Source organism: Acanthopagrus latus, chromosome 22, assembly GCF_904848185.1.
Source record: "Acanthopagrus latus isolate v.2019 chromosome 22, fAcaLat1.1, whole genome shotgun sequence".
Lineage (NCBI taxonomy): Eukaryota > Metazoa > Chordata > Actinopteri > Spariformes > Sparidae > Acanthopagrus > Acanthopagrus latus.
The window spans coordinates 2,141,895-2,157,239 of record NC_051060.1 but is presented as its reverse complement, the minus strand read 5'-3'; the positions used below and the strand labels follow the sequence as shown (position 1 = coordinate 2,157,239).

Genomic DNA, 15,345 nt, shown 5'->3' with positions numbered 1-15,345 from the left:
GCTCTCATCAGTGAAGCTCTACCATGCAATACATCGTATTATGAGTCAAATACGATATTCACTTTTGACTGTGAGTCACTGAGGGTAACAGAATAAACATGCAGCAGGCCCACCACTAATCTTGTTGTTTTATCTTTGTCCTATCTAATGTTTCCATAGCCAGCTGCTTCTAGCTAACCAACAGTTACAGCATCAGTATCATTTTTCAAAACGTGTTTTGAATGCTAACAAAGCTAGCTAGACAGCTATCAATACTAGTAATGGCTATGTTTGTTGTTAGCATACAATATGGTAATATTAGGTGTTAACTTACATGTGAATGAGACATGATGAAAATGATGCACCAATACACACACTGTATGGCAGTCATCGGACAGTGCGTCTTCATGGGGTGCTGGGAGTGGCTTTGGCGAGGGGCCCCGGTGCAGGGGGTGTTGTAGTAAATGTTTACAAAATGTAATCATGCAGCCAAAACTCTGAGAAGAATCGACACAGAGACCGGGCTGCAAAAAGTGACCGAGCATTTCTACCTTAGCTGTTTACACAGTTTCTTAGTGATGATCTGGACCACCAACACAATGTCACCATGTTCTTTGCCTCATTGTTCCCTCTTTCCTCAATGTCATGGAACTTCCAATAATTGTTTCAATGTTTGTGTGTGTGAGCGTGTGTGCGTGTCTTACACCTGCATGTATATGTGTGTGCTGTTCTGTCTGCTGGGTGATCTGGTGTGTAGGTTTCCTGTTTTCTCATTGTTCTAAGAAAGTTCTGGCAACTCCATGTGGTCATATGCGTGTGTGTTCATTGAGCATGATGTTATCGGTATTTTCCAATCCCTGTTTGTCTCAGACTCCAGTACAGGATAACACATGATTATTTATAGGTCAACACCAGTCACATAGTCCGGTCAGATTTGTCAGTAGGGGTGGGATTTACTGGCTGGATACTTTAAAATCTAGTCTGGACTTGAGGGTTTTTCCATTTTGCCAATGCTTTAAATCCAAAGTACATCACATTTAGACATCTAAAGAAGGATAATGACTCTAATACAGGAGACATAATATCAACTTCAGATCAAATCAGCTTTGTTTATAGAGCACTTTTCATACACGGACGTGCAGCACAAAGTGCTTTACACAAGAAAAACAGAAACATAATAAAGAATAAAGAAAGCCCCTCCCTCCCACCCCCCATACTACATACATGCACATACACACACACACACACACACACACACACACACACACACACACACCTGCACACTCTTATTAATGGCAATAGGGAGACATGGCAAGGCACTGAGGATTGAGGAAGCGCCACCTTTGGGGCCATCCACACTGGGAGGAGTCACAGGCTGTGCCACAGGGGGCACCAGTGCCCGGGCCCCCCGACCCTGACAGACAACAGCTGGCCGGGCCAAAGGGACCCAAGGACAGCACCCCCAGCAGCAGCAGCCCAGACACAGCTCCCAGTGTGGAGGGCCACCCTGGGGAAACACTGGAGTTAAACCTTAAAAACTAAAAACACAAGATAGGATAAAAACCCTGACCAAAGATAAGTACATGGAGTGAACAGTTCAAAGGCTAAAAAGATAAAAGATAATAAATAAACTAAAATAGTACCGAGTACAGAGAAAATTATTTAAGATTAAAATCATTTTAAAAAAACAAGATAGAAGCAACAACATAAAATACCACATAAGAACGGAATAAGAATTTAAAATATTAGTTAAAAGCCTGATTAAAAAGGTGCGTCTTTAACCTTCCCTTAAAGATATCAACAGTCTCTGCAGACCTGAGGCTCTCCGGCAGGCTGTTCCACAAGTGGGGTCCATAGTGGCTAAATGCCGTCTCACCATGGGTTTTAGTTTTTGGTTTTGGTATGAATAAAAGGCCAGTGCCGGAGGACCTCAGGGTCCGCGAGGGTTGATATGGTAAAAGCAGGTCAGATAAGTAGGAGGGCGCAAGGCCATTAAGACATTTAAAAACCAGTAAAAGAACCTTAAAATCGATCCTGAAGCGGACGTGGAGCCAATGCAGTGACTCTAAAACTGGTGTAATGTGCACCCGCCCTCTGGTCCTGGTCAGCACGCGTGCAACTGAGTTTTGTAATAATTGGAGATTTAGAATACTCTTTTTGGGAAGACCAGAGAGCAGGGCATTACAATAATGTAAGTGACAGGAAATAAAAGCATGCATTAGCACTGCCGTTCTGGCCTGGGAGAGAAACGGGCGGACTCTGGCTATGTTCTTAAGATGATAAAAAGCTATTCTCGTCATATTTCTCATATGTGGAATAAAATTCAGCTCAGAATCAAAAATCACGCTGAGATTTTTTACTGATATTGTTGGTTTAAGATCTTGTAGTTTTGGTAAAAGTTTCTCTCTCTGGCCTTCAGGACCCATAAAGACCTTGGTTTTGTCCTGGTTGAGCTGTAGGAGATTCACTGCCATCCATGACTTGATGTCTATGATGCAATTAAAAAGGGCATCAATAGGCCCTGTGTCATCAGGAGACACGGCAATGTACAGTTGGGTATCATCAGCATAACTATGGAAGCTGATGCTGCATCTCCTGATGACATCCCCAAGAGGAAGCATGTAAAGATTAAAAAGAAGTGGACCTAAAACTGACCCTTGGGGAACCCCACATCCAATTTCACGGTTCCTGAGGAACATGTATCCATACTTACATAAAAACGTCGGTCTGTGAGGTAGGAACAAAACCAGGTGAGGACAGTACTAGAGAGGCCAACCAGATGGCTGAGTCTGTTTAATAATATGTGATGGTCTACTGTATCAAAAGCTGCGCTTAGATCCAGTAGAACCAACACTGTGAGCTTTTTGTTATCTAAATTCCATCTGATGTCGTTTAAAATCTTTAAAAGTGCTGTCTCAGTACTGTGGTTTCTCCTAAAACCAGACTGATGTTTTTCTAAGATGTTTTTTCTGTTTAAAAAATCATTTACTTGGTTAAAAAACAGCTTTTCTAAAATTTTACTTAAAAACGGTAACTTGGACACGGATCGGTAGTTATTAAAAACAGTGGGGTCTAAGTTGCTCTTCTTGTCAAAGGCAGTGGGAAAGACACCCGTCTGAAGAGAGCAGTTCATGATGTTTAAAAACTGATGTCCTTGATTTTGGTTCTGAAGTGGTCTGCAAAGTTCTCGAAAAGATCATCTGTGGGTGTCTTAAAAACTTTATTAGAGTTAGAACCTGGTAAAATATCAAAGGTAGAGAGGAGGAACCGGGGGTTGTTTTTATGGTTGGTGATGAGTTGTGAGAAATGGGAAATTCGTGCCTTTTTGATTGCATTACTGTAGTTTTTGAGTTGTTGACGTAAAATCTCATAGTGAACTGTCAATTTACTTTTTCTCCATCTTCTCTCGGCACTCCTGCATTTTCTTTTCAGATCATTGATTTCATCGTTTTTTTTCTCCATGGGGGTGTAGGTTTTCTTTTTATTCTTTTTGTTAAAAGTGGAGCTACTGAGTCCAGAGTTGACTTCAGTCTACTGTTAAAATTATCTTATGATAACATTACAAGGTGCAGGTAAAATTCAGCAGGAGTGCTCTGTAAAATCCTCATGAAATTTGCAGCCACTTCAGAAGTTAGACAGCGCCTCCTCACTGTTCTCACCGGGGCCTCCTTTTGGTTAAAACTGGTGATGTTAAAAAATACACAGTAGTGGTCAGACACAGCCAGGTCAGCAACAGAGGACGCACCGATGGACAGGCCATGGGTTCTGACCAGGTCCAGAGTGTGTCCTCTGTTGTGAGTCGGCTGCATGACGTGCTGCTTAAAATCAAGACAGTTCAAAAGATTTAAAAACTCTCTGGATATCAGATCCGAGGTAACATCAACGTGTAGATTAAAATCACCAGTTATTAAAATCCTGCTATAAGAGGTGTGGATAATTGATAACAGTTCAGAAAATTCATTGATAAATGAAGCAGAGTGATGGGGTGGTCTGTATACATTAATGCAGAGAATCGGAGGGCTGCTAAAAGTACAGGCATGATGCTCAAATGACATGTAACTGTTAAAAAACACTCCATTTGAGGTTAGGGAGTTATGGGTAATGGCTGCCGTCCGCCCCCTCGTCTACCCTCTCTAGTAGAAAATGAAAAATTAAAATTTGGTGGGGAAGCATCGGTGAGAGCAGCGGGTGCGTCAGCGCCAAGCCATGTCTCAGTTAGAGGAAGACAGTCTAACTTACTGTCTAAAATCACATCATTCATTAATAAAGTTCTATTTAAAAGAGAGCGAACATTAAAAAGTGCCATGTTGATGGTGACAGGTGGCCTGTTGACTGGAGAGGTCGATTGTTCTGTGAGCGGTCTGAGGTTAACAAAGTTCACAGAGTGGGTATGGCAGTGTCTGATATGCTGATGGAGTGTAATGATTATGGGGATGGGTGTAGTGTTGTTTAGACTATGAGGTCCAGGTCCAGTGTTGTGGATATGGTGGTCAGAGGTGGAACTGAATGAATAGGAGCAAGGACCTGGGGGACATCAATCAGTTGGGTACACAGCAGCTGGTGCTGATAATAGTATCAATAAAAATCTATAGAACGGCAAATTGATATTGAGCAGAAATAGAATTGACTAACTCCCACTCCCCACTCTGTAAATGTCAATGCATACCACGCTTTGTGTTGGTTAGTCCTACCATGAGGCTGTTCAGCAAAGGTTATATAACTTGACACCACACCAAAATAAGTTGGACGGTAGAAATCAAGTCATGTTCAGGGTTAGGCATAAAAGATAACTAAAGTCTGCTTTTACAAATAGTGAAGAGTGTCATCAGCATCTGTCCAGCTAATTTAACTGAAGCCTGCAGTCTGATTCCATTAATGGGGCTTTCCCTCGTGCAGAGCTCAGTCTTGTTCAGGCTAGTGTGACTGTATTCATCCACAATGAATCTCTTCTATGATATGTTGCCTCCATGCTGGAATCCTTGACCTCTGTAAATATTTATCATGGTGATCCCATGACTCTGGCTGCAGCACCGCTGAGAATTAAGAGGTGCAGGGTATGAACACCAGCTGTGGGCACTTCTGGGAAAGTCTGGTGGAAATGGGATTCCTGCAGCCCCCCCCTCACAGGCCTGGCCCGCAGCACCCTGATTAGCCCATCTGTTTGTTTACATGTGGAGGGCTGGCCTGAGACACAGCACAATTCTGTGAGGGGGAGGGATGAGACACAGCTACTGAAATGCTTTACATCCTCTTTATAGCTGTCTTACTCCTGTAGAGAGCTCAATTTATTAAGCCATTCACACACATAAACAGGCATGTGTGTCATCCCTGTTTGTGATGTCCACAGTTTACATTTTCCCCTGTTATCATGTTCACTTGTAAAGATTTCCGATGATGATAAAGAACTCGATTTTTACTAGACAGCTCTTCCACATAGATACATTTTACTCAGATTACTGTGGCTAAATGAAAAGTTCAGGTCTTCAGATTTCATTGAGGTTGGATATTGGCTTGGGTTGGGGAAAAACAGACAAAAATATTTAAAAAAAAAAAATAGCCAAGACTATATCATGAACAAATTGATTATATAGTCTGCCATTGTGTTATTAATGGATTGAATTACAGTGAAAACAATTATTCCACTCTTTGCTGGGGACTTCCCTGGAACCCCCCGAGGATCCCTGAATCCTGAATCTTATTCACATCAAGATTGGTATAAAGATCTATAACCAAAAAAATTCTTCTTTGCTATGAAGTTTTACTATAAAGCCCTTTCCCTGTGTTCAGAGTGTCAGCAGACTTCTGTTTCTTGTCATTTTAATCTTCCGCATTCTCCACTCCTCACTCCATTTCCTCTGCCTCTGGGAAGGGAATAGAAATAAGAAGTCATGGAAATGGGTTTCAAAGCTTTGAGCAATGTGCACCTGCACTTCAGTTTTGGAATGTGCTTCAGTAAATCCTGCCCCAGCCTGCTATTTTTCCAGACGTAGAGGACAAAAGAGATGTGATGGTCAAAGAAGTTGTAATGACTTTTGCAGACTTGTCATGTCTGGTCTTGTTCACCCGGGGGGCCATAACACATGCCATTTTACCTTGACTCTTGCTTAAAGAAGAATTCAAGTTAAGCGTTTGAAGTTTGTCACCTCGTTTGCTAACCCTGCAGGTAGTGTACTTTGGAGATAGCATGAGGTCGGACATGTTCCCTGCAAGTACCTTTGGGAAGTGGGAGACAGTGATGATCGTGGAGGAAATGGAGGGGGAGGGTGTTCCGAAGAGCGACGCCGCAATGTCCAATGAGGCCCAAGTAGAGCCGTCGGAGAAAAAGGGAAAGTTTGAGGTAAGTTCACTGAAGCAGCTGTTTCCATTTAGCAGCAGTTCCTGCACGCTAACCTCTAGCCTTCAATCCACAGCCCCCACCCCCAACTCTGTGAGCTTCTTCCTCTTCCTCTGGCCACCATGGAGAGCCACCATATTCAATTTGTGTCAGCTGATGCGTCCCTATTGGGTTCTTTGAATCATTGTTTTTATGTGTATTGGCTCCGTTAAAGGTGTGATTTGTAAAACTGGACAGAATAAGAAGATCACAAGTGTAGGGGGCAACATTATTGCTGCCTGCTGCTCCTGCTATAGCCACCTTTAGCTGAAATGACTAGTTGCCTTTAGCAAGTAGCTCAGTTAGCCATGCAGCATATTGGCCCTGTTAGTTGGCACAGTCTGCCTGGATCACAACCTTGGATGACAGGCAGACTGACCTTGGAATGCCTTGATGTTGCTGGAGATGGAGCATCTTGCTTGTCCTGCTGGCCATGCCCTGGACAGATAGTGTAAAATGGACAGATTGATGATCAAACACAAATACTGTAGTTCATACTGTATTTCAATGGTGCAGATTCCATATCAAATTCACAAATAAACAAATGATCAAAATCAAATGATATGCAGTTAACATGGGGCTTCTAGCTCGGCCATTAAACAGATCTTCTTTGCCCATATTACCTAGTTGGTAATCCACACTTGAATATGATATTTCTACAGTCATGTCAGGTGGGGCAAATCAGATTGGATTGTCCTGTCTTTATCTGCTATATTGGAAATAAGATAAATAAAAGCAAAAGGAAATTCTCCTCGCTGAATCACATTCTTGGTTTTTGGGCAAAGTACATCTGCCAGATGGCTGTACTGAACTTATCAGGAATTCAAGAACAACAGCTCATGTTTAAACAAAGCTCCGTGGATGGAACAGAGGTGCCGGGGTCAGAGGAAGAGGCCTTGAGTTGACAATGAAAGTAAAGTCTGATAGCACAATTTAACAAAGCTGGCATAAGAGGATATAAGCCCATGTAAGCTGACAGGGAAGAACTCACGTGAGTCTGTGGGTGGTGCACTGTGTATTTTCGGAGATAATAAATGAACACATTTCCAAATATACCACCCCAACTATGAACTCTTTTCTGTCTCTATCTGCTTTCTCATTTCCTGAGTGACTTGGCCAGATTTTTCAGGCTAATCTGTTATTCCTGGGACAGATAATAATCAGTAACAAAACAAGTCAACAGACATTTATATTAATGTACTCATTACCAACTAACAGTCATTCTTGGGCAATCATACCAATTACTTCTAGTGACAATGTGAATGAACTGATGGATGTCATCACATATGGCATAATACATTGTGAACCTAACTATGATCAAAATATTTTTTTTTATAATAACTCATTCTTTTGGCAAATGTAACACATCTCGAACAAGATTGTCTGGAGTTGCTAGAAAGTATAAACTTCAGCAAAGAACAAAGTTAATGATGTGCTTCTTGGCCTTGGAAATAAGTTAGTACTGTAGGCAGTTGTGCAGTGCTGCTAATGCTGCAGCTTTCATTAGAGCAGATAAACAGAGTGATTCATCCATTCCTTAGCCCTTTGCTCTTGTGTTAAGGTTATTGAACTTGCGGGTTGGGTGGTTTGGTCAGCTTACAAGAAAATAATCAGGGGTTTGGGCGGGTGGACAATAGATGGCAAAGCAGCGTTACCTGCAGTCCCTGTCGATGAGTGCCAGGAGGATGTCCTTGTCTTTTGGAGAGATGGCTGTTAAACAGATCCTCTCCTCTCTATGCTGCCTCAAGCAGTGCTGTGCACAAGACACCTTTGATGATAGGAATTACGCATTTTTCTTCTTTTGTTTTGGAAAAAGACAGGCAAAGTTTGTGTTCAAAATTCTTCTTTCACTGCCATTCAACAATAAATACTGCCATTTGGAACAATTCATGTGTTTGTTTGATTCACCCGATTTATTTAGCCAAGATTTTCCCACTCCTTTGAGTGGGGGGAGAAAGGAAAAAGAGAAAAGAGAGAGAGTGTCTATTCTGGATTCTTCTGCCCCCGGTTGTGGGATAAGCTCCTCAGTAAGCACAACAGCATGGAGTGTTGCTCTTGGTCTTATCCTCAGTCTTAATAATTGTGCTTATATGATGCTTGGAGATTTTTGCAGGTCAGACTAGGTATGGGTGGGTAATTAATGCAGGTTGGGTGGCTCAGATATGCTGTCATACCCTGACCAGCGTACCACTAGTGAGAATCTTTCTAAGTAGCAAGTACAACCCTGGCACTGCGACAACACGTTGAGATACCCAAATGTTTAAATGCCTACTCACAGCCAGACAGCGGACAGAGAGTTGGGTGCAAAGCAAAACTTCTGGAAGAATAAACACAACGGATTCTGCTCAACATAACAAAATACATAGTTATACTAGTTATTTTTAAACATTTCGGTGTCGAAATCTTACATATTATATCGTTAACGATGATTAGATTATCAGTGTTTGGGGAAGAGGTTAATTTGGTGAGTGGAGTGCCTGTATTAAAGAGGAGTTATCTTAAAAGTAGGTTTGTTGATTTAGTTTTATTTAGATAAGCACAGAGGATCATTTCCACCAGGTGGCTGAGCATTAAAATTTCTAAAAATTCTGTTTAATAATATTTCTGTTTGAGTTTAACACAGACGTTGTTGATCGAAAAATTGAAAGAAGGTAGAAATATGCTTGTATCTGCTCCTGATAGCCATCTTACAGATCAGCTCCTTTCAATCGAGCCGGATGAGAACATTACTGACACTGTTGCAGTCATGATGTTTATGAGAAAGATGACTTCCTTTTCCCTTGGCTTGGCGTATTTTCATTTATCAGCATTATCTAGAACACCCAATCTGATGGCAGTGACAAGGCAGTGGTCTAATTCGCATGCGTGCACTTAATAGTGCAGGCGAGAGATTGTAGGTTGTAGGCAGACAAATAAGCAGTATACTGTGATGAGTTCCAGCCCTGTCATCTGTGTTGAATTAGGTGAGAGTTCTGCATCAGCATGCTGAAGTGTATTAATAGCCCATCTTTATAGATACCTCAGGCAATCCTGTTTTTTTGGTTCCTTCAGACTGTTATTTTTAAAAATGTATTGGGTACAATTCACCATAAAAACTTGATGATCACAGATATTTGTATCCTCTCTCTGAGTAGTTCAAGCTCACATTACTAACATGAAACATTAGCAAAGCACACATGTATCAGTTTGGTTTGGGAGGTTTCTGTCTTGCTAGACCACATCCTGTTGTCACAACAACCGCTGCTCATCACATCTCTATATTGATATTGATGTTCTAAGAGTGATTATGAGTAACACGGTGGGGAATTTCTTGGAAATAATGATTCAAGCTGTAGTCACACTAACCCTCAAAGCAGCTTGGGTTAAAGCCAGTTTAAAGTCTTGCTCTACTCCCCGTGCTCAGGGTAGAATTTCCTTCTCCTCTTATCAGGTCTGTACATGTTTGAAATGAAACTTAACACAGTTACATAGTTGTGTTTCTACTGTCTCAACAGGATCAGGGCATGAAGGCCCCCTCTGACGTGTCCAATCAGTGGGGCTCCTACTTTGTGGACGTACATAAAAGCGGAGGAGGGGACGAGGAGAGCCAGAAACTGACCTGGTGCTGCCATTGCATTCATAAATACAGCACCATGGCCATCCCTAGTGTGGAGCACATAGCAGGTATGTGGAGGGAGACAAAACAGTGTTGCACACAGTGTTAGAGCACAGTGTTAAAACAGTACTTCAATAATAAATGTGAGTGTGGCTGACACAAACAAATAAGTCAACAGAGTCAAGTCCTATTCACCAGTCCTGTTCTAGCTTTTCAACAGCTGTACAATCACTTCAACTTAAAAGCAAGGTTCACCCCATTTGTGCCAGGGACGTAGCCATGATGCAGAAATACATAATTCCTTAAGCACAGCCCACCAAATAATTATACAATTTGAAAATTATAAATGTATACATTAAATAAGCCATATAAAGGAACAGTCATCCAAATCTTTGGAGGCTCCATGATCCTAAACTCATTTGAAAAGATTTTATTTGCAGTCTTTCTTTGAGCCAGAATCCTCACTGTAGCTGACTGAGATAATGATTACTATTGTATTCTGGGTTGAACTGATATTTTAAACTACCATTTGATATACTATACCATTTTTAATTTGATCTTTTGGTGAAAACAAACACTTATTACAAATATTACAAATCAAAAGTATGTATGGAATATGGAGGTTTGAAATGTAAGCTGCTGTAAAGTTTCAGTGTGAAACATCAATGCAGGAAGGTTTTGCTTTATTTCTTTGTCAAGTTACAGGCAATGAAAGTCAAAGCAACCTGAGTGACAGCTGAAATAGAATTGTTACTTGACTGTACTGATGGAAAGAAATACTATACAAATACACAAGTACATATATATTATCAATTTTGAGGAAAGGTTGAATTTGCATTATCAGAAAACTGCATTAAAAGCAGGGTAAACCAGGAGCAACTCATAAAAGATGATGGCGTCTTACTAAGAGACTAAAACTGGAAATAGGAAATAAAGGTTTTACTCTCACATTGGCACTATATTTCTTAAGCTTATAAACACGGTGACAAAAGCAGAACAGTTTCTAAAACCAAGCAATGTGAATGTTTTCCAGTGTATCTGACTAAATGCATCCATATGTTTCCCAAAACACGACCAAGAGTCACAATTATGATGGAGAAACAGGAACAAACAATCTGGTGTTAAAATTTTAGTGGTTAAAAAAAAAATCATTTCCACATCAAAAACCTTCTCACCATCATTTCGACACAGAAACATTCACAAGAATCAAGTCAGAAACTGAACCAGATGCAGATGTGCAGCCAAATTTAGAATAATCTCCAACCACCACTGCTGCTGCAGAGCAGTGGTGCCAGTCTCCTGTAGAACGATGAGCTTAAGTCTATTTATTTCACACGGATCACTTGTTTGACAGCTTTAGCACAGTACAGAGCAGTCAAACAAACTGGACTTTGGGGGTCAAATGTCATTGGGCGTGATACGGATTGCCGAGCGTGAGTGCAACTCGGTCTGAGTGTAAATAAAGTGTTCACACCTGTTCTGAATAGCACACTCACAGGTGGGCAACAAACACTGCTATTATAACCTCCTTCTGGCTGCGTATCACTGCCCCCAGATTTCTTTTCAAGAGCACTTTTCCATGTCTGTATAGTACTGACATGATCAACTGTGTGCAACTTTCCTTGAAGAAATTCATGGTGTTGAGCTCAATCAGATAAAAGTTGATTGTATGAGGAATGAGAAAATACAACTTGAGAAGGAATTGCAAATCCAGGCTGGTTGCTGCTTAAAGTGAGTTCTGATCAAAGTTTTATTGCTGAGCTACGTCCCGTTTTGGGACTGCAATCCTAGTGTGAACGCAGTCAAAGTGATGAGATACTTCTAGACCCCTCTTTCCTTTTCCTTTATCATCACGGTATCGAGGACGAAACATTTCAGGCTCGATTTCCTCATTTTTGGAAGGTTAGGGTTTAACACACCTGTTGTAACTTTAAGGATAAAAGAATGTGAGTAATCAGCTACTCAGACATTTCAGACTCCACTTTGTCAATTGCATGTAATAGTTCACATGGTTGCATAGCAGGTTTCTATTCAAAATATAGAAATACTATCAAATCACTGAGAGAATTTCATGGAGTGATGCTTTGCAACTTCAAGCGTACAGGAAGTCCATGATCATCAATCAGGTTTTGTCAGGATGGAGACCCTCTACACGTTGTAGTCAGGACATTGTAGCGAGCTGCGTTTGATCTACTTCAAGACAGTCACACATTTCAAACCCACACATCTGTAGCTTCTTGACATTGTGAGCTCTCCATAAAAAAGTACAACCTTTGCTTCCTGGATCCGCCCATCCTGAAACTGCATCTAGCCATTTTTCTCTGTCTCTATGAAACTAACTGGTAGTCACTTTGTCATCCCACTTGTGTCAGCAGGGCTGTCATTTGTTGTTTTTCTCTTTGGAGGCAAATGGAGGCAAATGCATGAACAAAAGCAAGTCCAACATTTTCTGGCCTGAGAGATTACTACCTGCCGTTTAGAACAGAGTGTGCCTTTCCACTGAATAATGAATTATTATTCTAGAACATCTGTGTTACTTTTTCAGCAGCAGCGGTGAATTAAACATACACGTGGCCTGCACGTGCAGTGGATAACTTGCAATTGACATTTCTGTTTGATTTGACTCTTTGTAGATCTCCCTCTGGATTACAAGTTCCTCAGGTTTTCTCCTGACAAGCCCTGCACCACCGGCTACTACCCAAGGCCTCCAGATTCTTTGCTAAAGAGGTGCGAGAGTTTGTTGTAAAAAAAAAAAAAAAAAAATCTTCAAAAAAAAAGGAAAAAGTAGAAAAAAAAATCCTCCCTTACCCCTCTGCCTCAGGAGAGGAATGTGCCTCCATTTTTGCCTGTAGTTTCCCACCTGACCCCGCCACCATCTGTGGAGCACAGGAAGCATACACTCCTCACCCATCCAGAGAAACCATGTGAATGTAAACCACAGTATCTCTCTGTAATAATGCCTACATTTGAATGTTGTTTTGTGGTTTATTGTACTGTACATGTGGAAATATGACATAATAAGTGCGTGTGTGCGTGCGTGTGTGTGTCTGCACACAGTAATAATAGGAAATATAGTGTTTTTTTATTGTTTCATGTGTCATTTCCATGGTAACTCTGACTTCTTCTAACTTTTTCATTCTACCGTCCCCTTACCCCAGAAGTGATTAGCCACAAGAACGTATCCACGGTAAGCATTACCCAGATGGTTCCAGCAGGGTTTCTGTCAGATCAGTTTGGTGTGGTTCCATGAGTTTTGAAAGTTCATTGTCATGCACAAATGGGAGATGTTCTGGTGAAATATTATTTCCATTTACTGGGCATTGAAACTATTCATGGAAACAACTGATACCTAGAGCATTGATATGTGATGACCTGGGAATGAGACTCACGTGCTTTCTCTAGAATTGCTTCCACCACCTTCAACACCAGTTCAGATTGTGCTTTGAGAGTATGACTGGAGAGATTTAAATATGTCGTACTTGTGGTGATTTTATTGGTAAAAGCACAGTATTTACTGGATAGCAGAAACCATGGGTCTGTTTGTCCCCAAAACTCTTCTGAATCATTGTGTCAGTTTTGCTGTATAACACAGCTATTGTGATTTCTTTTTAAAAATAGTTTTATTGTATGCCTTTTAGTAACGTTAACATGAGGTTAAAGGTCTAATGTTTCTTCTGTGTGATTTTCGTAGAGGCTGTTAATCTTCAGGTCATTGTTGCTAATGAACTGGCACAATGCTGTCCTTTGTGTTGGCTGTTCAAAAAACACAACTTTGGGAAACAGTAATAATAATAATAATAATAATAATGATAATAATAATAATAATAATTAATGATGAAGACTATGCTAGATGTTCTCTGTATAATTTTTGGTGCAACAGTGACCTGTGCTTTTTGAGTGATTGTGTAAAAATGTGGACTACTTGTGCTTCATTCATATGCAGTACCAGATTGAGATCTGCTTTAGCCGACTTCTGAATGGTTATTTTGTCGGTGTGCATAGACAAATTGTGTATTTGTTTGTTGCTGTCAAGTCGCAGAAGATTGATTTCTCGTTCATCTCTGGTGTTTAGCCTTGTGTCGAATTAAGACCAGGCCACAGTCAAACTGTTTTATCTTGATAGCCAGCAAATGTGTCACAAAGCAAAACCTCCAAAAAGTAACTGTACAAACTAGAGGTCCTCCATCCTCACCTTGGTCTACAGGAACTGAGAACCAAGCTTGGAGCCCAGCCATGCCAGTTCCAAATTATTATCAGTCTAATTGGGTCCAGCTTAGTCGCCATCCCACTCATAAGTTATGGATCTGCATGTCAGTACATCTAATGTCTAACTAGAGCCAAGCATAATATGTATGGATGGGGCCTCATCTTTTGGTGAAGATTCTGATGTACAAATTTAAGATTGTGACTCAACACAGCAACAGGACATTTGAGATGCTACATGGTCACCTCATTCATGTCAGACTCAAGCAAAGGTTAGCTAACAAGCATTTAGTCTGAACTAATATAAAGAAAGACAGCTAACTCCTTTACCCTTGTTCCATATCTGATTAGCACAGTTAGCTGATTTAAGGGCAGGGCAGCAGTGGCCTAGTTTGTTAAGGGGCAGGCACAGGATACAAATATAAATGCCTTTCATTGGAGTACGCGGTAGGTAGCTTGTACTTACACACCTTGAATTCCAGTTTGATAGAAATCATGACATACATACATGTTGATTTTATTTTAAAGTTTTACATTAACAAGATACAACATGTAAATTAAACTAGTTTCAAGTTTTTGGGAAGTTTTGATTGAGTGGGACTAGTTTCTTGGCTAGCTGCTAGCTAGTTTGCTAGCAAGTATATGTTAGGCCTTGTGTTAAGCGGCGCGAAACAAGCCGGATCTGTCTCAATGCTATCCACACAAAGATGATACTGGTTTCAATCTTCTGAACTGACTCTGAGGAAGTCATCAACTAAATTTCCCAAGTGTTAAAGTGTTCCTTTAAGATGACCACCATCTCACAAATGAAGTGAGAATATTAAAACAATAAGCAGCATATACAACTTGCTGCTATTAGCATGTATGTGAGATTGGTCATCATAAGTGAATTATTTCTTGTACTGTGTGTGCAAGTGTTTTATGCATACGGCTGTTGTGATTGTACTCTTCTTTTTTCATCTGACCTGGAAAATTTGACATGCACATTTGCCTTATGTTGGATTCATTTGTGGTCTTAAGTTCTTAAAAAACACAGGGACAGATTAATTCTGTGTTACAGTGTTCAAGTAATGTCAATTAAATAAAATGTTGTACAATTTTCTTATATATGGCTTTCTCTTTTTTTCATTTTGTGTGTTTCGTGTGTGTGTGAAGGAATTACATACAAAAAAATTACACACACACACACACACAC

General features: G+C 40.6%; 1 protein-coding gene across 2 annotated transcripts in view; it reads left to right on the top strand.

Moving 5' to 3' along the window:
* The window catches only part of nt5dc1 (5'-nucleotidase domain containing 1), a 77,823-nt gene extending 62,566 nt beyond the window's left edge, over nucleotides 1-15,257 (top strand). The window contains exons 10-12 of one of the 2 annotated variants that reach the window (XM_037085500.1): nucleotides 6,143-6,316; nucleotides 9,847-10,015; nucleotides 12,581-15,257. In XM_037085500.1, the coding sequence (XP_036941395.1) occupies nucleotides 6,143-6,316; nucleotides 9,847-10,015; nucleotides 12,581-12,693 (456 nt within the window). In that variant the 3' untranslated portion in view covers nucleotides 12,694-15,257. Of the gene's footprint in view, nucleotides 1-6,142; nucleotides 6,317-6,389; nucleotides 8,241-9,846; nucleotides 10,016-12,580 lie in introns of those variants that run through there. The other variant, XM_037085501.1, reaches the window with a different exon arrangement.
* Nucleotides 15,258-15,345: the final 88 nt, after the last annotated feature.